The sequence below is a fragment of the Sebastes umbrosus genome, chromosome 10 (assembly GCF_015220745.1).
Source record: "Sebastes umbrosus isolate fSebUmb1 chromosome 10, fSebUmb1.pri, whole genome shotgun sequence".
Classification (NCBI taxonomy): domain Eukaryota; kingdom Metazoa; phylum Chordata; class Actinopteri; order Perciformes; family Sebastidae; genus Sebastes; species Sebastes umbrosus.
In genome coordinates, this window is record NC_051278.1 from 6786852 (window position 1) to 6809971 (window position 23120).

Genomic DNA, 23120 nt, shown 5'->3' on the forward strand with positions numbered 1-23120 from the left:
GTAACTCGTTCCGTTAGGTATCTCGTTCCCTCGAGTTAGTACCTCATTCCCTAGAGTTAGTAACTTGTTCCCTCAAGTTAGTACCTCGTTCTGTTTGGTACCTCGTTCCCTCGAGTTAGTATCTTGTTCCCTCAAGTTAGTATCTTGTTCCCTCGAGTTAGTATCTCGTTCCGTTAGGTACCTCGTTCCCTCAAGTTAGGTATCTCGTTCCCTCGAGTTAGTAACTCGTTCCGTTAGGTACCTCGTTCCCATGAGTTAGTTACTCGTTCCGTTAGGTACCTCGTTCCCTCGAGTTAGTAACTCATTTCGTTAGGTACCTCGTTCCCTCGTGTTAGGTACCTTGTTCCCTCAAGTTAGGTATCTCGTTCCCTCGAGTTACTAACTCCTTCCCTCGAGTTAGTAACTCGTTCCGTTAGGTACCTCGTTCCCTCGAGTTAGTAACTCGTTCTGTTAGGTATCTCGTTCCCTCGAGATAGTTATCTCGTTCCCTCGAGTTAGTAACTCGTTCCCTCGAGTTAGTATCTCGTTCCCTCAAGTTAGACATCTCGTTCCCTCAAGTTAGGCATGTCGTTCCCTCTAGTTACTTCATAGAGCATTTCTTCCAATCATTCCTGACTGTCCACACTTTGCTGATGTACAGAGCCCCCCTAGATGATGTACTTCGGTAAAGCTGGAAAGATATTGACAGATTCAAACTTCCTGGATCAATAACTCATAACTAAAACGTTGTTAAAACACAAACACACAAATTTCTCCTAAGGGGTCTAAGGGGGCTCCATAAGTTCCAGCTAAAAAAAGCTGTTTTTAATTTAAAAACTACATCCCCCATAATGCTCAGCGCACCAAAGGTTGATTAATCGAGTGCGGACTCATCGTTCACCGCTCTGCTCGCCCACTCCTCTCAACCGTCCAGCTCTCATTCTGCCTGGCTGCTGGATCCATGGCTACCGTTAGCTAGCTAATAAAGGGAGTATATATAGCAAGTCATTCTCTCTGAGCTAATTCTGCACCAATACCTCAACATTATGTCATTTTGATGATTAAATTCGTTTGGGGAAAATGTATTTGAGGTTTTTCCGTGCCAACGCGCCTCCTAGAAGACTAAAATCCTCCTTGTAAAGTGCTCTTTTTCACTCCGACCTCGGTAGCTTGAAGCGGCTCATCTGTCCTCCGTGACGCCGCCGCTGCTGCTCCGTGACCGGGCTGGATCTGGACAAAGCCCCGTCAGATGTTGGACGGTAAAAACACCCTCGGAACTGTTTTCTACACCGGGGTTGTGAGGTTGAATCTTCAAGCTGAACATCTGTGGTGAAAGTGTCAGGAGGAATAAAGGAGGAGGAGTGAGGGAGGTCTATTTTTGGAGGGCGAGAGTCTGGATCTCGCTCCCCCGGAAAAGGACGCAGGAGTCGGGGGGCTGTGCGGAGGAAGAAGACCCCCGCACCGCAGAGACGAAGAAGGGACTATAGGGGGTGAAAAGTGGGGTTGCAAGTGATGGCAAACGAGCCGATCATCCTCAACGTCTATGATATGGTGAGTAGTCAAAGAGCCAGAAAAAAATAATGTTTTATTACTACTTTATCAAAGTATGGTTCATATGTGCATTGATTTTGCCATGTCAACAATGGGACGCCACGCCAAACTCCATTATTTAATTCTCTATTTTATTCAGCAGTTATTCAAAGATGGTTTGAATTTGGTATGAAGTATATTGTTTTATTTATTATGAGCTATTCTTCAATTCGGCATACATTTACAACACCAAACTCTGCTAGTTTTAAGCTAAGCCACAATGTTTGTTGCCTAAACCTAACCAAGTTGATCTATTCCTAAACCTAGTAGTCTTATTAAAAAAAAAATTCAACTGACAATTACCAAATATTTTTAGTCAAAGAGCCAGAAATATGGCATGTTTTATTACTACTTTATCCCAAGTATGGTTCAAATGTGTATTGATTTTGCCATGTCAACAATGGGACGTCATGCCAAACTCCTGTTATTTAATTCTCCATTTTATTCAGCAGTTATTCAAAGATGGCTTGAATTTGGTATGAAATATATACAGTATTTTTAAATGATTATGAACCATTCTTCAATTCGGCATACATTCACAACACAGTGCAGCAAGTTTTCTTGACGTGAAGTGCTTTTTGGAAGAGGCTTTACACTATTCAGATAAAAACAGTTTAAACCTGAGCTTTGCTAGGTGTGTTCAGTGCAACACACTCCATTACACAGTACCAGAACACATCTGTAAAAAACGTGTTTTCTAATGGGGCCAGGTTAAACAGTTTTAAACTGTAATTTGAAAGATGAAACACACACCGGTTCACACATGTCACATTGACAATATTTAGCTTTTTCATGATCAGGACAGGAGCAAAATAGTCCTTGTTGGACTTTCTATAAGCTGTGACTCAAGTAAGTGAAACGTTTCCGCCCAGTCGCACAGAAGTTCATGAAATAATCAACCACGCTCTTTTTCTACTTTTCAACTTCTGTACTTAAGTTACGGCACTTCCGGTGTTATTTTAATCCAAGCCACAATTTTTTCCTAAACCTAACTAAGTAGTTTGTTGCCTAAACCTAACCAAGTCGATCTATTCATAAACCTAGTAGTTTTATTTTGAAAAGACTGGAGCGGAAATTGACACGTGCGTCACGTGTTGTTGAAAGTCGTGCTGAGCGTCACGAATAAAGAAGTAAATCCGTGTCGATTTACACAAATCAAATAGATTCAATTTTGTGACTATTTCACGAACTGTGAGACTGTGTTGGAATATTTACAGGAAACATGCTGTTCCAAAGAGTCACCTTTTCTTTAAGTGTTTCCTTTTATATTCATTCATCCGTGTCAGTCTGCAAACAAACCACAGCTTTTTAGTATTTCAGTTCACTCAAGATGAAAACAGGAAAACATGGGACTCCAACTCAAACTGCTGCTAAACCACAAGTGGATGTGAAAGTAAACTGACATTTCACCCATGCAAACTGCATTTCTGGAGAGGGAAATGTATTTCTCTTTGTTACAGAATGAGCCAGAGGTTGAATTTGAGTCACTATGTTGTCACCATGCAGCAGTGAGTCAGTGGAGAGGTGGGGGCTGGAAATCGACTGATCTGTTGATGAATCATTGATTGATATGGATTCCCTACGGCGGACGGATTTCACTTACAATGGGAATTGTCTTTGGGGTTATGAAACGAGCAGAGGCAGTGTTTACTTTGCCTGGAAAACCACAACCTGCCATAAATGTTCACCAGGCTTTTGTCCTTTTTATCCACCTTATTCCTAACCATCATGATGCCTTGCGTGAAGTATGGGCGCAACTTCCGGCTCTCTCTCCTAGAGCGACTGCATTAAAAAATCTAGTAAAACATGTGGGAACACCACCTATTACACCTAAAACGGGATAATGTGATCATACCTCTGCCTTCTACTATGCAGGGATGGGAGGACGAGCGTATTTAGCTACTTTATTGACTCCAATGCTGCAGACGGTGAAGCGATGAACAATCTGAAAAGCTCAGAGGCAGATCAGTACCTCCACAGTAACAAGGTTTTGTTTTTTTTGTGCCATAAACTGCCTTACATTTTAAACCGTACAGAAAATAGTAAAAGTTACTGTCTGTCATTAAACAGACGCTACAATGCTGTGTCCTCCCTACACATGAAATACTACCTGATGTACTCCTGGCACTGCTGTCAGTCCTTTTAATGACCTGACGTCTCTTCTCCGCTGCTCTTTTGTAGCCCAACTACAAAGTAGGATACGTGTTTTGCTCCGTTGGCTTTTTGTCGACTAAATGAAATGAGCACATATAACTTAAAGGGTTTTGGGTGGTCTATTCAAGTTTTGTTTCTCAGCCACATTCTTCTAGATTCCTCGTCTGTAGGTGGGCGATGGAAACTGTACCGTTGGTCACAAGAACAATCCCTTTTTGTTTTGGGTGCATGCATGTTCAACACACTGTTTTTGAAGCCACAAATTTAGCTCTGTCTGGTTGTTAGTACAGCCGCGAATGCAAGGACATTTTAGAAAATGCAAATTAGTTAAATATCTGTTAAAAAAATAAAACAGGATTTGCTAAATTGAAGGCGAATTACTTTTCGAAACAAGCGCCGTTGGCGTTTAGCCACTATGGTTAGCCTATGGGACTAACTAGTTTACTGCTGCTTCCGCTACCTCAAAGGAAGTTACGCCCATAATCATTTCTACAGTAACAGCCCCCGAGAATAAGGAGAATACGTCCTCATGTTTTTGTCTTCTTTTTCCTCCCCCGCTTGTCAAAGTCTAGAAGATATCTAAAGATATTTTATTCCCGATTCAATATGAAGATCCTGTCTCTCTTTCTAGTGAGGATTCTTCTTGTCTCGCTCCTGTTAATCTGATTTAGTGCTGTTGTGCTCCCTTTTAGCTGATGGTCAATATGGCATCACAGGCCTGAGGTCAGAAGGTTGAAGGCTGTTTTAAATGGATTAACACTGAGAGCCACAGAGTCATTAAACGGGCCTTTGAGGATCAGTGCAAACTATGTTTCCTTGTAGTGTATCTAGAGTAGCATAACACGCTGTGTGAAATCATGGGTGGCTTTTATAAGTTCTGTTCCTTCTCATATTTATCACCATAACTACTGGATTTGTTCCATCCTTTCCTCCTTCCTTCCTCATCCATTGATTCACGCTCTACTTTCCTTTCTGTCACATCTTTCTTTCCTTCTCTGTCGTCCCCTTGTCTCCCCTTATCCCCTACTCGTTTTCGCTCTTTCTTCTCTCCTCCCCCTCTTCCTTTCACTTCCTCATGTCTTCCACTTGACTTGCGGTCCACATTAGTTTCTTCTCGGTAACGACTGAAGAGCTTTTATCTCTGTCTCAGTTCCATCCATGTGAACGGCTGCGGGGGCCTTGACACACTTTCACACACACAGCGCTTACAAAAGCTACTTATACATAGCTATAACACACACATGTGTGTAACTTGAATTTGACAGTTGCGGGCACTTTGTGCTTTCTGTTCATTGATTCGTTGATGGTTCAGTTGTTATCTCTATGAGGTTTAAGTGTGTATGTGTGAGAGGCAGAATGAGTGTGCACATTCAAAGGAATTTGGTGGTTTGGGCTTGTGCATGCAGATCGACTCACACCCATGCATATTTTTGGTGTTAGTAGTGTATTTTTGTGTGGGCTACTTCCTCTGTCTATTGATTAGGCTGTTCTGACGCGAGTACTGTAAGAAAAATGACCAGCTGACTTCTGGGGATTATGACTGGCTGCATGCTCTCTGCAGTGACTGGTAGACTTGCTGTCTGCTGGTTGATTAACCCTCTGAAACCCGCAAGGATTTTGACTTTTATTCTTAAAAAAATTACTTGATTAATCGATTATCAAAATAGTTGGCATTCAATTTAATAGTTGACAAATAATCTATAAATCGATTAATTGTTGCAGCTCTAAAATAAAAGCACCAAATCCTCACAATTTAGAAGCTGGAACAAGAGATAGTTTGGTGAAAAAAATGACAATTGATTAATCAATTATATCAAAATTGTTGCTGAATAACTTGTTGTTAATTGTGTTCCCCTCTAGTAAATAGTAGAATTAGCACAGTAGTGCAGTACATGCTATAAAGTTGTTATTCCAGTTTGTTGCATGATGATGCTGCACTACCGCTAAACTTTAGACAGAATTCATGGTCATCAGACGGACTGAGCGGGGCCTTATTTATTGGCTTAATGAGCAGTCGTGTGTCTGGTTAGCCGACTGGCTGTTTGTCTAAGAAAGGAAGTCAGGAAACTGCAGAGATGAGATAATGGCAGAGGTCAAGACAGTGGCGACACACACTGCAGGATCCCCACCGCCGTCTCGGATGTTCACACCGTGTAATGAGCAGTGGCAGCGAGTGCTAACTGAAGTGCAGCCTGGTTGGTGGCTGAGGGGCGCAGCGTGGAGGCTCAGTGAGTGCATCTGTCATTTTATGCAACATGTCAGTCTGTCTGCCCTGTGGTGTAGGGATGCACCGATACCGATACCGGATCAGATATCAGGCTGATACTGACTCAAAAGTTAGTGTAACTGCATGATTTATTATTTTAATAATAAATGAAAAAATTCTGTTAATTTTGAAGTTTTTTTACCAAGTTGCAGGTGCACGATTTATTATTTTAATAATAAATAAAAAATCGGTTCATTTTGAAGATTTTTTACCAAGTTGCTGGAGCACGATTTATTATTTTAATAATAAATACTAATTTTGTTAATTTCGAAGATGTTTTACCAAGTTGCTGGTGCCCAATTTATTATTTTAATAATAAATACAATTCTTTTAAATTTTGAAGGTGTTTTACCAAGTTGCTGGTGCACGATTTATTATTTTAATAATAGATACTAATTTTGTTAATTTTTAAGGTGTTTTACCAAGTTGCTGGTGCACGATTTATTATTTTAATAATAAATACTAATTTTGTTAATTTTGAAGGTGTTTTACCAAGTTGCTGGAGCACGATTTATTATTTTAATAATAAATACTAATTTTGTTAATTTCGAAGATGTTTTACCAAGTTGCTGGTGCACGATTTATTATTTTAATAATAAATAACAATTCAATAAATTTCTATCTATGTATTTATTTGTGTCATTTTGTTTTACAAAGTTAAGAAAAAAAGGTTTTAGTCAAGCCTGATGTTTCCTTACACATAAAAAGAACAATCCCAGTCACTTCCACAAAATTGAGCATACAGTTTATTAATTAAACACTCGTATTTTTGGGACCGGTACTCAGTATCGACCGGTCCAGGTATCACTATCGGTATCGGGACTGAAAAAGCCGGATGGGTGCATCCCTACAGTGATGTAAGTAAGACACTGACCATTTACTCTAAAAGACAAATACCCCTTTGCATTTGAGGAACAATGCTGTCACGTGACTAACAGGAATATCTTTACAAAATTAAGTACAGACCCCCACCACCACCACCACCATTTTTTCTTTCCAATTCACTATGTCAGGACCTCCCTGCCGTCCTGCTCCCATCTCTGCTAAGTGGATTTCCTGGCCAGCTCTGAGTGCTTTAGTACGCTGCTCTAATGAGACAGCATTATCTGCACACCACCTGTCCGCCTACCAGACACCGCCGTGGTCTACTGTATCTGAGAGTGTTTTAAGGTATTAGGTTTAACAGCGTCACGCAGGTTGTTGTGGCTGTGGATGACTCGCTCGGGATCAATTATCAGTCAGGACTCCGGTTCTTCCTTTGTGCCGTCTAGTTTACAAGGTAACGTGTGTCAAGACAAGAGAAATAACTTAGTGAGTGTACGGTGTTACAGTGCTTTTTGTCCTCCTAATTTTGTAAAATAAATTATCTAAGAAATTCAACTTCCTTTTTCATGATATATTGCATCATAACTGTGTTATACTGCACAAAAGACATTTTGGCTTGGGGTTCAGAGGGTTAATGCAGCACAGTAAAAACGTACCAGCTTGTGGCTCAATATGTGTTTTTCATTTGGTTTCAGTCAGCATGTGTCCACTGCAGAGTTTCAAAGCAGTGATGCACACGCTAAAGCTAATTCATTCATATTTCATTGCTAATTATTCTGTTTAACATTTATAATCATTACAGCACTGCACTAGTGGCATGATTAAGTATACAGGCATTAACTGCAGCACCCAGCTTCTCTTCTTTCATCCATCTCTCTTTCCCTCCCTCCCTTTAGCTCTCTTTATTTCATTCATAAACACACAAATGCTCGCCGTACACACACTCAGCCCGCTCCCTGTGCTGTAGCGGAGGCGGGTTTTAACGAGCTTTGAAGTAATGAGGGCCCAGATAATAGTCTTATTGCACCACCGAGGGGGGGGAGTAGCGTACTAAACTAGCAGATTAGCTTACTACAATGTTTTCCCACACACACAGTCCTGGGACTCATCCCACGGCTGCATTTGCTGTTACGTGTTTGGGCATCTATCTGACACTCTACTGAGAGGGATTTAGAGTTAGTGCAACTGCACAATAAGCTTGTATTCATGTTTAAAGTGTTCCTTTTGTGTGAAGTCAGTTGTGGCTTTTTGGGGACTCTCGTATCTGTGGGTTTCTTTTGCAACTTAAATGCTGTTGTGGATTCTTCAGTTTTCTGGACAGGATCCACTTAAAGCTCTGGCTTCTTAGGAAAAGCCGTGAAGCTACACTTAGTAACTGAACTTCTGAGCAGTCTTTGAGAAGCAGCCATTGTAAACACAGATTGCTATTATTACTGTGCTCAGAGAAAACACGGATACAAGCAGGAGCTTAATAATGCTGTTTTTGCTCAAAAATCTTAAGAGGAGATTTGCTGATGTGATAAATTATCTGTGCTGGAAAAATCCTGCCAGTGGAAATGTTAGAAGTTACATGGTGAGATGTTGTACTATACATCAGACCGGCACATACGTGTACTTCGCCCGTAGACACGGCCACACGCCCTTCTGCCGGATAGAAAACCGAAGACCCCGTAGATATCAATGCAATTTGGCTTATGTTTGGATTGTAATTTTGACAAGTTATATGCATTTATCTCTTTTTATACAAATGTTTGTTTTGTCTAATAATCATTTTGTGAGCTCGCCTGAACCTGAGCGTTTGCGATACGTTAATAAATGAAGGTTGATCGACGCCCTTCAGTCCTCTCCCGTCCAACACAGTGGCCGGATATTGTTTATCCAGACATCTCTACATATTTGATTGAATCACGTCAGGCTGAGTGTTGTCTGTAAATAACCAGTCTGTTAATGGCCAACTGTTTGATCTATAGGCTGAGACTTAGTTGGAGACGACAGACTGATGCTGCTTAATTATGACTGTATTGCTGCAGCAGTCTCCCTCTGAAGCTAACGTTACCAGCATCATTTAGCCATTTATCACACTGACAGTGAATATTCACGTATCGTATGTGCCTCTCAGTGTGAAAGCCTTGTTAACCCGCTACACAACAGCTTTTTATCATTTTCTCCCAGGGGAACAAATTGGAGATCAGCGTCTGTGGATTTATTGTTGGTGCAACCAACTACACAGCAACTCTTCAGCAACGTTTCTTACTATTACCAACGTTTGCAGTCATGTTTTCAACTTCTTCATGAGGGACACGGGATTGTTTTCCCCCAAAAGGGGGCGTGGTCATGAGGGCCTACTCCGGATGACGTATTGTTTTTGGACTAGATGTTGATGATTCATCTAAATGTGATGGGGTGGTCAGTTGATAAATCCTGTGAGCCACACTTGGCCCTCTTTAGTGCGACATTCAGTCTCGGTTTGCATAAAATGATAAGTGGTAGCTGATTTGGTATCGATGTTTGACAATTAGAAGTCCAGTTAAGTGGATCTGAAAGGGGATTTCCTCTGTCTTGTAGTAAAAGCCATTCGCTGACTCTTGCAGTAGCTTTTTTTTGTGCAGCGTTTCAACCTCTTATGTAGGTCAGGAAGCAGACACACAGTGCTTGCAGTGTGAGACGATGAGCTGAGATGTTGTGCAAGAAAACCATCTTGGCTCAGCAGTGTTATGTTCAGTTGTCTCTGATATTGTAGAATTTACTGCATAGAAAAAATGAGGGATACATATCCGAAGATGAATTAGTCATTACCCTGAATAAACTTGTGTTATTGTCGATTAACCCGTCTTTTATTTTCTTGATTGATTGATTAGTTGTTTGGTCTTTAAACTGTCATAAGATGGTGAAAAATGTTGATCAGTGATTCCCAAAGCCCAAAATGACGTCCTCAAATGTCTTGTTTTGTCCACAAGTCAAAGACATTCAGTTTCCTGTCATAGAGGAGTAAAGAAACCAGAACATATTCACATTTTATTTTCTTAAAAAATGACTCAAACCAATTAATCTATTATCAAAATAGTTGGCGATTATTTTAATAGTTGACAAAAAATAATGGATTAATCGTTGCACCTCTAGTCTGAAGAGAAACGTCCACATTCATCTTTTTTCTTGGCCTTCCTCACTGAAGAAGAGGACGAAGGTGGACGAAGAGAGCTGATCAGTCAACTCCAGCAGACTCACCTTTCACCTACTTTAACTCCAAGACATGCTTGTTTGTTTTGCTCATCAAAGTGACTTGAAGGCAATGAACTATAGAGGGAAATTAGTCTCAAAAAGGTCACAAATGTGTATTAGATGACCTACAAATGAAAAATAAGATTTACAAATGTGTATAACACTTCTGCGTAATTTTGCGTATTCACACATTCGTCTACAAAGCTACATACAAATACAGTTTGAACACATGTAAAACAGTTTATAGGTTACTTTATTGAGTATGTAATGTATGTGTTCTAATCGAGGAGTGACGAGCTATTCTGTCCATTTAGAAAAGCGTCTTTCCCACTTTGAAATTACACATGATTTTACCAGAAGCCCGGATGTCCCAGTTTTCCACCATTACTTAAACGCAGCATGCATTTGTGGATCTGTGTGGAGCTGGAGATCATAAAAATAGTCTCAAAACTCCACACACAAAAGTAACCTGATCCATGAGTATCAGGCGATCCGTGCACACACAGGAAGCTTTTTGAAAACGAAAAATATCAGATCTGTGAAGTTCAACATCTGTAAGTAAAATATTTACATTTATTCAGGTTGTGATGTGTGCATTTGTAAAGCTGTTTTAGATGTGTTCAAGTTGATTGGAAGACGCATTTGTGAGTACCCAAAATTACGCACAAATTTGTTTTTCACATTTGTAAATCTTATTTTTTCATTTGTAGGTTATGTAATACATAATGACCATTTTGAGACTAATTTCACTCCATAATGAACATGATTCAGTTTTGCAACAAGAAAGATGTGGAATCACTTTTATTGAAATTAATGTGAAATTCAATTCTGCAAAAATACAGTTAACTGCACTTGTAGAAGAAAAAACAAAGTGTGCGTTTGATACTGTAATGCAAAACAGTAGTGCAAAAGGTTATGTGTCATTGAGATACATAATCCATCACAGTGGTCAAAGTTTAGCCATTCAGTGAACTCACTTTACTGCTCACCTTTGTTATCTTACCCTTTACAACTTGCATCTCATGTTTCTGCTCTAGTCAGAAAGGTGGCACTTCTCTCCAGCAGGTATACCTACCAGTTTATTATTACCTGACATGTGCAACAAGTAGCTATATATACAGTGTCCTCATTAACTATTTTGATCACAGTCTGTGTTTAAACTGTTACAGACGATGTGCATAGAGAAAAATTTGCAATCCAGATGACTGCCAGCTCGGCTGCCACTGATTGCGTGCATAACACTAGACAGGAAGTACGAGAATCGTTTTTAAATAGATTGCTATCGTTTTCAGGCTGCAAAATAGGTTTTGCAAATGGTTTGCCTGTGCACAGTGCATGATGCCCAACTGATGCTGCTGTGTTGTAACAAAAACAAAACACAGCAAGTTGTGATCAGTTTGGTGTTAAATAGTAGGTGTGTAATAGGTAATTGTAAAAGAAGGAAAATAAAAGCTGTGTAGATTTTATTAATTGACCCGTCACTACCTATCCTCTGACACTTCAGTCATCACCAGGGCGGAAACTATTAATCAATTGAATGTTGAAAATGATTGGCAATTATTCTGATAATCCGTTAAGTTATTTAGCAAGCAAAAATATCAAACATTAGTTGGTCGGGCTGCAGCTTTCGATCAATAAACATGGATTATCTGCGATATTTTCACGCCACGTCATTGTTATGTTTGTCGAACATTAGACACGGGTGTGACTCTTTGTTTGTGTGCAGCTTGAACGGCATCTGGCTCATTTACTGAGTTGTTATTCGTCATCCTCAAGATGTCAAATCGAGCTCACATTCCCTCGTTTCATCCGCTGTGATAACTCATCTTTTTCCACACAAACAAGCTCTGCCTAGCAACAGCCTGGCCAATCGGCTCGTAGCCGCAGGATGTTAGACAGACACACCACTGAAAAGATGGAGACGTCACTGCTGCTGCTGCAATTATTGATTTTGTGTGCCCTTTCTTGTGTTTGTATGTGGGCCTGTTTTTTATTGTTGGTGTGTATAAAGGATCTCAATGCCTCTGCAAATGCCATCTGTGGTGTAACTGTAGTGACCACAAAAAGGTTACATCACACATTTCAGATTCATTCATATGTTAATAGGAAATTTAATAATTTGAATTGTATTTATGTGACGGTCTGCTTTAGTGCTGAAACAATCAATCGTTGTGCATCCCTTTTAAAAACACTGGTGTCGACCCATTTCAGAGACATTCTGTGTACACTACATACTTTAGTATATGTTTTTAAATGCAGCACGTCCATCCAGGCACTGTTGAATACATACAAAAGACATTTTATTCAGTGTCTGTTTCTGTCTCTTTCTGTCTTCAGTACTGGATCAATGAGTTTACCAGCACTCTGGGCATCGGAGTCTTTCACTCAGGGATTGAGATCTATGGAAGAGGTAAGATTAGCCAGAAATATGACACCACATATATCAGTTGACTGCCCGTGGATGGTGTTTCAGAAAGGATGCTCAGAATATATTACAAATGTCAAGCATGTCTGGATAAAGTTGTTCTTTGGCACAGAGAGACTTGGTTTGCATGAGAATGGTTTGTACTCATGTTTTTCTTTAATGTTGTGTGTTTAGAGTTTGCTTATGGCGGACACCCGTACCCATTCTCAGGGATCTTTGAGATTTCACCCGGTGATGCAACCGAACTCGGCGAGACGTTTAAGTTCAAGTAAGTATGACATATTTGGTGTTTTATATGCACAGAATCACAGTTTATACATGTGTTCTCTCTGTTTCCCAAATATGCATCCAACAGCTTGCCAGTCAGTCTCTCAATTAGCGAGACGACAGGACAGAGAGATTAAATTAAATACACGGATAGAGAGTCGGCATGTGACAGACATGTTATGATTTCACACTTTTGTCCTCATGGTTCGCGGCAGCTGACTCGTCTCGGACAGATGAGATAAAACGGAGAAGATTGAGCTGAAAAAAGTGGTCATGTGTTACTGTCTGCATGCTGCAAATGGAAAAAGCCCCTGAAATAAATGCGTGCGTTATGATTTTAAAGCGTATAATGTTCTGTTTATGTAGTCAGAAAGACTGTGGTTTGTGGTGTTGTGATGGACTGCTGTATATTCTTCGGTGATTCGTAGATTTTTTGATTCTGCATGTAAGTAAATGAGGTGGAAAAGAACAAGTTGGATGATCTGTAGGCCTGTGAACCCAACGGTGTATAACCCACTGTGCCATGTCAGAAAGGTGTTGAGCTAAAAATAAGTTGATTTAGCTTAACTGCAGAAACTAAAAGGGCTTGATAATATGTAATATTTCTCTCACATCAGTGCTGTGTGGGATTGAGGTATGTTGTGTTGGTGAGACAGAAGAGCATCCAGTCAGTTCAATACGTTTTGGGATTCCCAGAATCAGCCCAGGGTCTGTGTTTGTGTGCGTCTGCACAGAGCTGCTGTGTGTTACTTCTGCTCTAGTTGATCTGCCCCGTGGCTTTAGACAGACTCTGCTTTGCACACACACACAGGCACGCATGCTGTCTCCATGCAGGCCACTAGACCGCAAGTATGGATCATCTGGGACAAATGCCTACATATCACCCACTGTGGTCGCGTCTCTTTGCCAAATGCAAAGCGAAGCGAGCTCTCTCCCAGTGCAAAACATTACATCAAGATATTCCTTATTTTAGAGGTTAAAGAGGCAAACCAGGTGGATATTGGTGAAAAGTTGTAACATTGAATAGATCTGTTAAATCAATTCTCCACATTTGTTGTTTACTCCGCTCTATTCGGAGTCGTGCTTGATATAAAATGAGTAAACACGTTATATAGCACAAGTGGAGCCAAACTGACCTCTGCATCTGAACACGTCTTTGTACAGTGCAGCAAAGTCATTTCAGATGTGACAGACGGTGATGTTTTGGCCGTAGAAATGTGTAGACTTTAGTTTTGCTTCCTTCCTTCCTACCTTAAGGGTGATTCAAGACCCCTCCGCTTTGCATCAGCATCCTGCTCACCCAATCAAATCTGTGCATTCCGATAACTTTGCAAAAGAGGTTTTAAAAAAAAAAATGCCCGGAAGTTGTTTTTGATGTTTTGTCAGTGAGTAAAAATATCTAGTAACACCTGCCTCCGCACCCTTTCCCCGCTCATCTCTGTAGAGAAGCCATAGTCCTGGGCAGCACGGACTTCACAGAGGAGGACGTGGAGCGGATCGTGGAGGAGATGGGGAAGGAGTACAAAGGCAACGCCTACCACCTCATGCACAAGAACTGCAATCACTTCTCTTCGGCACTGTCGGAGGTAGGTGCACGCACACACACACACACACACACACACACACACACACACACACACACACACACACAAACACAAACAAAATGTCCTTTTTGCAGCAAGCTTGGACAAACACACACTGTACAGCACTGCACCATTTTGGCTGTTTAACTGAACTTGTGTGTGTGTGTGCGTTCAATCGGCTTATCCCGGTGTGACTAACGGGCAGGGAGTCTTACGGTTAGCATCTAGCACTGAGATGGGATTAAGACACACTGATACAAGCCCAGACATGCAGAGCCAGCTGGCAAACGCACACACTCGCGCACAAAACATATGCTGATTCTACATATACACACGGATGTACATGATACCACAGAGTTAAAGATGCAGGCATTCTCACACACACACACACACGTGGACACCACAATGCATCACATCAATGTGGTGACCGACAAAAATCAAACATAAACATTTACACAAGAATATGGAGAAACAAACACACAGCTGATGGATACCACAGGGAAGCAGTGTGCTGCCCTCAGGGTTTGATTTTCATGATGACTGTAACCTTGTTCATATGGGAGGTTGACTTAAAGAAGAGGCTGAGGAAAACATGGATCGTTGTTGCAGCTTTGAAAGATCAAGCGTAACAATTGATTCTCCGGAGGGAACATTTGATGCGCGTGACTCTGATGTCAGTCCTGTTCTTGAAAAGCAAACAACACTGCCTCATTATATAAGTGGATTATCTGTTGTTCATCTTCGAGACAGACAGGAGTATCGTGGTCGTCCACTAATCACAGGGTTGGTGGTTCGATCACCGGCTCCCAGTTGAAGCTGTGCTCATCTGTGAGATCACTGTGGTTATAGCCAAAGTCATTTGCATTTTAGATAGCCTGGGGTTTCTTCCTGTCAAAACACACTCCTCTCTGAAGGAGGTAAGGAAGTTAAACTTAAACAGAGTATACACTCTGGTATCATCTGTTGGGTGCATATGGCACGGCAAAAAATGCTTAGTCGACTGCTTGGTAAGACATTTTATGTGGTTAAAAGCAAATCCACGCCCCCTGTCTCCTCGTGCATCTTAAAAAAAGCAGCCCATCAGCAGCTTCTGCAAAATGTTTTGATAAAAGCACAATTAAGCCCTTTGACTGGGAAACACTGAGTTTCTGGGAAGCCACTCGCCCCATAATGCTGCAAGAGCAGAGATAGAGCTAAGTGTTCATAATTAGCCTTCACATTGACAGTGTTGCTGCCTGTGCCTGCACGCTCGCGTATTAAGGGAATGGCGTGAGAGAGAAATCCACCAGAGACTCGAAAGGTCCTTCCTCGAACCAGACCGGTTGGTTAGGTGGATGAATAAATTGCTACCATAGAGGCATTTCCTGGTTTGCCACAGGTCAAGGAGTTTCTGGAATGTCTTGGGTTTTTTTTAAATGTTTTTTTTAATCATAGAAAGTCAGGAAATGTAATACAATATGAAGGAAGTTTCAGACATTTTTTCACTTGGGTCACATCACAAGAAAATGGCAGGATGTATTTCCCAGTTATGCGCATTCATTGTTTGAGATTTATTCCACAGCAAGCTCAGCCGTACGTGGACGGACTCAGATGTCTTCCGACCTACAAAACATTAACAAACCAGGAAGAAGAGTAAAATGTGTAGACCATGAAGGCCTTTTTGTTTAGAGAGCAAATGCAAATGCATCTAAGCAAGCTTAGATTAATATCACATTCGAAGCTGTAACTTTATTATCAGAAGAATCAACTGTTATCAGAAACATTCCCTCGACAATGCATCACTTTTATCACTGATGTTACTCTCTTGAAGCTCGGCATAGTGTTTTTGTTTTATTTTAAGTTTGTGGACTCCAGTAGTCACCTTCTCTGTTGTCAAACTGCACAACAAAACCTCTTTTTGTTTTAACATTACCTTTGTTGAAAGCAATATTCAGTCAGTGTGAGAAAATTCTGATTATAATATACAGTAAAAGAGGACTAACTACTTTGGTTTTGTGGGATGAGTCGGTTTCAACATGAATCCCTGTAATGTTCTTTGTCTTGTCACTGATGAATCCTGGTCTCCTCTCCTCAGATCCTTTGTGGCCGGGAGATCCCTCGCTGGGTCAACCGGCTGGCCTACTTCAGCTCCTGCGTGCCATTCCTCCAGAGCTGCCTGCCCAAAGAGTGGCTGACCCCGGCCGCCTTACAGTCCAGCGTCAGCCAGGAGCTCCACGGAGCGGGAGAGCTGGAGGAGGCGGAGGACGCCGCCGCCACAGCCTCCCTGGCGTCCATGTCGCCCTGCTCGCCCTCGTCCTCCTCCAGCCCCTCCTCCTTGCCTCGTCATTCCCGCCACCAGCCCCGACGGTAGAGGCTGCAAGGTCTGCTGGAAGACTGGACTTGTGGTTACAGAGACTGGCAGGTAACAGAACGCCTGCAGGATAGAGTCCAGCTACAGCCAAAAGTCCTGCCGTCGAGCAAGGCACTGAACTGCTACCTGCTCTGGGTGAGAATGTCAGCCAAATCTCTTGCAATGATCCAGAGCAGAGGAGGGAACTCTTGCTGCTGACGAAGGCAGGATCATCTCTCTAAACATGGCTGACGGATTCCAACATCCCACCCAACATCCAAACTATTTCCCTCAAATCTCTTTCATTGTTTTACCAGCCAACTTACAGCACAGAGCAGAAGCAACGCCGGTTGTTTAGCCATCAAAGTGTTTCACAATTTACCAGCCACGTACAGATTTTACCAGCAGTTAGCTTGTGGATGGTGCTAATCCCCACCTTGTTGTAGTGGAAAACAGTGAGAGGGGATGCTGAAAAAGAGGCGTTGGTTTGGGTTAGGGCTACAACCAACGATTATTTTCATTGTCAAGTTATTTGGCCTATAAAATGGTGAAAAATGTCGATCAGTGTTTCCCAAAGCCTAAGATGACGTCCTCAGATGTCTTGTTTTGTCCACAGCTCAAAGTTACTCATTTTACTGTCATAGAGGAGTAAAGAAACCAGAAAATATTAATATTTAAGAAGCTGGAATCAGAGAATTTTGACTTTTTTTTTCTTAAAAAATGACTCAAACCGATTAATCGATCATCGAAATAGCTGGAAATGTATTTAATAGTTGACAACTAATTGATTAATCGTTGCAGCTCTAGTTTGGGTCAGTTTTTAAGAACTGATCTTTAACAACCCAATTTAATTTGAGTAATCCTAGACCTTCAGACGTTCCAAAACTATTTGACCATCCAACAAACACTTGTGATGGAGTATACTGGCACCCATAGGGGTCACCAGATGATTGAAAGGATAAGAAAGGAGATAATGATTGTTATTTCAGACTTTTCACAATATTTTTTTCTAAAAAACCTAAAGAATCCTTTGGTACCAACCATGTCATACTAGCTTCTAGTGAAGGAGGCTAGATAACGCTCCAAACTTGTGCTCAATTTTGACGAGGAAAAACTGACATGGCTATTTTCAAAGGGGTCCCTTGACCTCTGACCTCCAGATATGTGAATGTAAATGCCATGTTATTATTTGAGCATATTTTTGTAATGCTAAATACAGTACCTGTGAGGGTTTCTGGACAATATTTGTCATTGTTTTGTTAATTGATTTTGTTATTATAGTTTTAAATCCCCACTAGACAAGCACTGGTATGATTTGATCTGTGGCTGGTAACTGTCATTAAGATGTTCTTGTGTTTGGCTGGTGAAATATTGAAAGCAGCCGGTGGAGTTTGAACTCGATACACTTTGCCTCGACACGCTGTGTGTGCATGAGGACCTCAGCCTTGTTTTTGTTATTTTTCCTCTCACAGCAAGCTGGATAGAACTACAATCAGCCTCACTTTCCTCAAACACCACAAAGACACAGATAAACTGATCCAGAACCAACACACCGTGGATGGGTTCAGTTCCAGGTAATTTTTGCTTCCCGAGTCCCTTTCTCTGTTCCTTTTTTTTTTATAGGTCAAATCTGTATCAGCAGTTGTCAGGTATCTGTAGCAGCTCCTGCCCATCATGAGATAACCACACGTGATTTGAGAAAATTGAACCCAATGAAGCAGATTATTTAAATGTATCAGCCCGTTATGTAATAATTATAATTATTTCTTCACCAATAATGTTTAAATTAGAGCAGACTTTTTGTTCTGGGTATAAATTATTTCTCAGTAGCAACTGCCAAGGTGCCTTTGAGCAAGGTACTTAACCCACAAGTGTCCCAGTGGCCAACAGTAGAAGACTGTGGTTGTACTGGACTGCTCCCAGTTGTCAGTGTGTTCATCTTTGTAAGTTACATGTTTGACCAGAGTAATTCAAGTTTACATTAAAAGGATAGTTTGTGTGTTTTGAAGTGGGATTGTATGAGGTACTCATCTATAGTCAATGTGTTACCTACAGTAGCATGGTGGTCGACACTAATATGACCCGTCAGAAGGTTTGTACATAGAACCAACCAAAACGCTGATCGGCCCGTTGTCTGGCGAGCCGGACACAAACACATTACTTGAAGCCTGTGTGTCATTTGATACTGCGATCTTGTGACATTGCGAGAATCCAGCTGCCGTGCAAAGTTAGGTCGACACAGAACCGAAGCAATGTACTGCTGTGGAAGGGGACGGCAGCAAAACGTATTTTAGCTCCCTAAAAAATCAATACCAGTTACGCTATATTTATAATATTTTCACCACTGTACCTTGCAGTGTGACTGCCCTTATCCTCAAGTCGTATTCATCTATGCTCTTGCCAAAGCTACCAGACTCCATTGAAATAACAACCCGTTCTCATTCCCAGGGCGTCAGATACCGGCGCTTTGTCACGGCCGTCGGCTTCAATACCGATGCACAAGGCACCCTTGAGACGCACCAAGCTTTCTATTAACTACAATGTAAATCCATCCGCGTCAATATTAAACGCTCAGGGAAAGTGCTGTGGTGACGTAGTTTAAAGAGCGAAAGAGACATACAGGGCGAGAGGGTGGGGGGAGGTGGATGCACGCAACAAACACGAGGCTTTCATCCTGTGTGTTGAATTTCACTTTCACTTTACAATCACCTGTTCATTCATGTCTCGTGTTCACAACATCAAGTCACATTTTCACTGTAAAAACATAGTCATTTTAAGCCCAACCATGTTGTTTCTTCTTAAACCTAACTATAGTGGTTTTGTTGCCTAATCCTATCAAGTGTTTTTGTTTAATTCACAACATTAAGTATGTGTTTACTGCGACCAAAAAGTGACGCCGAGGGGTCTGACAAAGCGTCAGTATATCACGCATTTTACATCACAGAACACGGGAGGTGCTGGTCTACCGCTGCCTCAATCGGTCGGTTAGTTTGTGCTATTGTGTGACTTTGGTTAGTTCGGATTCACACACACAAAGTCACACAATAACACGAACAAACTAACCGATCGAGGCAGTGGTAGACCAGCAACTCCCGTGTTCTGTGATGTAAAATTACAGGGTTTTTCAGTGGAGTCTGGTTGCTTCAGTTCCCAGTCGGAAACAAAGACTATATAGCTCTCTCGGGAAGGAAAACCAGCAAAAAAATATTCTAAAAATAGCGTATACTTATACTAACATTGATTCTTTCAGGTGTCTAAAATACATTTTGCTGCCGCCTTTCTCTAAACTACTGAAGGTAATACACTGACCATGGATAAGTACCTCACACAACCCCTCTTCAAAACACCCAAACTATCCCTTTAAGGACATGATGTCAGCCCTTAACGGTTTGTAATCTACATAAATGTCTGAAGATGGTGGAATTTGGAGAAGAGTGTGTCTTAAATGGGAACTGAAACTCTCCTCTTTAACTGACCTGCCATCAGCCTGCACAGCCTAACATTTTTCCTCACATCTGTGTCCGGTTAGGGACGATGCACATTGTTGTTACCTTGGAGCATCACAGAAAAAAAACATTTTTAGGTTTTATTTCAAGCGTTTACACTTTCATTTTGTGTGTGAAAAACTCACTGAAATCTTCACGTACTGTCATCACACAAGAAGATGCTGCTCTATATAGGCTGTCAACAACAACACACATGCTGCATAATGTGTATCGTCCCAAACAAGAACAACGGATGTGTTGAAAACGTATTTCTCAGTCGATTATTTGACCTGTTTTGCTGGACTACAAACAGGAAACCTGTTTTTAATCCTTTTAATGTATTTCTATGATATATGGACTCTGGCCTTTGTGTCTGTTTTGTTTATGTTCGATAAACTCAGGACTCCAAAAGGCTTTGTAATATAATCCTTTTAACTTTTTTATCCCACATTTTATGTTTGCGTTATTGTTGCTTTTTCTAATGCAGTAGTCACTCCATAGAGCTTTTCAACAACACACTGTGGCGGTGCAGTTTTATACTCCTCTCTTTGATAAAAAAAAAAAGAGCTTTTGTTTACAACCTGGATGTTTGGATGTGAGCCTGTGCTGCTCTTTGTTTTCCTGTCTGTGCATGAATGTGTGAGTATGTTTGTGTATATTAGTAACAACCAAGCTGCCAACTGGGCCAAATTTATCCACATCAAACACACACAGGTGCTCTGCAAGAGAGATCCACTTTACAAATGTAGCACCAAGGTTTTGTTTTCAAGATATTGCCAAATCTTCAAGAGATTGGATTTCTTTAAAACCAAGAAAACTGTTTGGTCCTTAAGCTAAACATTATTTTGGTGCTGTGGCAGATTTAAACTACTGGTAAAAAGATTATTTTCAGGACTTTGTTTTCTGACAAACAAAACCGAAACAGTGTTAAAGCAAAGACTGACATTTCTCATGAAACCAGCATATTTGTGATTTGGAGTGAATGGATTCGACTCTGTGTATCATTAACTTAATTTTAAATATTTCTTTCTACGTATGTATAATAAAAAAGTTTATATTTAATGCACAGACACTCACACACACACTTACTGCTGATGTCGGCGCCCTCTGCTGGCTGTTATCTGTACTGTTACTTGTCTGTGGTTCTCCTCACAGACACTGAGGTTTCCCTCAACCTTCACAGCTTCCGATAGTTTTCTGCCATTATAAGATTATTTCTGTCTTTTGACAACTGAACAATATCATCATCAAACACTAGTTATCCACCAACCAAATGCTGAGGGAGAAAATAGTTACTTTATGTTCATATCTCAACATTTAAAGTCCCACAAATCACCATTACTGAGGCCAAAGATAGTTATAACTTCACCAATCTTCACTGTTTTGTTTTTTTTGTTAACAGCCATTGAATTGTCATCACACGTGTTCAACTTTTTAAATGAACCCCTCATTCTTTGAGTAAATGATTATATCATTGCAGGGATGATGTATTTCTGTAGGCCAACCAGGAAGTTAGCATCGCCCTGGTTCCCTCGACAAAAAGCCAGTGGGATTTTCCCATTGGGTTTTGGATTATTGCAGAAAATAAACTCTGTGGCAAACACACGTTTATGATACTTACACATTTTGTTCAGCAAGATAATCTCCACAAATGAACACCACTTTTATGATTTTTGAAGTTTAAATGAAGAAGTAAAAAGCTAACGTGAGGCTAAACGAACTACTACTACAGTAAGCTAGACTAGTGTTCCGCGTGATGACGTCTTGTAGTCTGATTTAGCCACTTGTTAAGACATATAAAAGCTTCAAACTTCCCGAGTGGGATATTTACTGACATATTTATTTTATTCTCTTCAGCTTGTGTTAACCACAGACCTTATTTCAGGCATCTAACTAAAACCTCATTGACCTCCAGACAAGGGAACCGAAAGTGCTAAAATGCTAACTCATTTCTGGGTTTTAGGACTCATTCCTGCACCACTCTTTAGTAAATGTCCTATCAAATGATTATTTGTGTGAGCTCTGAATGTAGATTGGGAAACCTCAGTTATTCATACCCCAGAAAAAAAAAACTGACTTCAGCTATTTTACAGAGAACTTTCACAAAGCCTTCAGAGGAGTGGACCCGATTTGTACCCTGTTGTAAAGTTATTAAAGAAAAATATACAATCTGTGACTCCTACTCTGTGTCATGACTGTTTTGGGGGAAAAAAGGGTTTTATTAGTGTGAATTATAGACTGTATATAACGATGGACGACATAACAGCTCCCTAAAGTCAAGCCAAAACATCTGGATCGCCCCCTGGTGGCTGGCTGCAGTATAGGTCATTAATAAAACTAAAAAGAGAGAATATTTTCTAATCAATCTCATTATCATTGTCACAATGTTTTACATTCATACATAATGCAAATTTGAGTTAAACCTCACTTTAATGTTTTTAAAAAAGAAATGGAACTATATATTAACACAATATCTACGACGCAGTATTAGGGCCACCATCCCCCAGGTCCATGTGGTTCTTTCTTCGGAATAATCTTTTCAAGGTCCTGATACTTATGATAATGCGGTGCTGATGTGCCAAAAGATTAAGTATTTGTGAAACCTATACTAAAGTACAACTTCACAAGATGCTCCACGTTTCTCATTTTCACACAGGCGGCACAGGCGGTAAAATTAGTACTTTACAATATTATGACTTTATTCGCACAAAACTACAACTTTTTTCTTTTTAAACTTATGACTTTATTCTCATAATATTAAGACTTTTTTTCTCCTATATGTATGACTTTATTCTCATAATACAACTTTTTTTTCTCATAAATCTATGACTTTATTCTCATAATATTATGACTTTATTCTAGAAATCTCTGATTTCTTTTTTTTCCCTCACTGTGGTCATAAATATCTTCTGCAAAAAACAAAAAGGCTAGTAAAACGGTGAGTTTGTGCTCCCATTCTGATGCTTTTACTTAAGTTACTTTTATTTATTTATTTATT

At 40.6% G+C, this 23120-nt stretch overlaps 1 protein-coding gene across 1 annotated transcript; it reads left to right on the forward strand.

Annotated features, from left to right (window-relative positions):
- The first annotated feature begins 466 nt into the window (after nt 1-466).
- Nucleotides 467-17242, forward strand: desi2 (desumoylating isopeptidase 2). Its single transcript, XM_037781799.1, has 5 exons — nt 467-1530; nt 12371-12443; nt 12633-12726; nt 14170-14311; nt 16383-17242. The coding sequence occupies exons 1-5, from the start codon at nt 1492-1494 to the stop codon at nt 16656-16658; spliced, it is 624 nt and encodes a 207-aa protein (XP_037637727.1). The 5' UTR covers nt 467-1491; the 3' UTR covers nt 16659-17242.
- The last annotated feature ends 5878 nt before the right edge of the window (nt 17243-23120 follow it).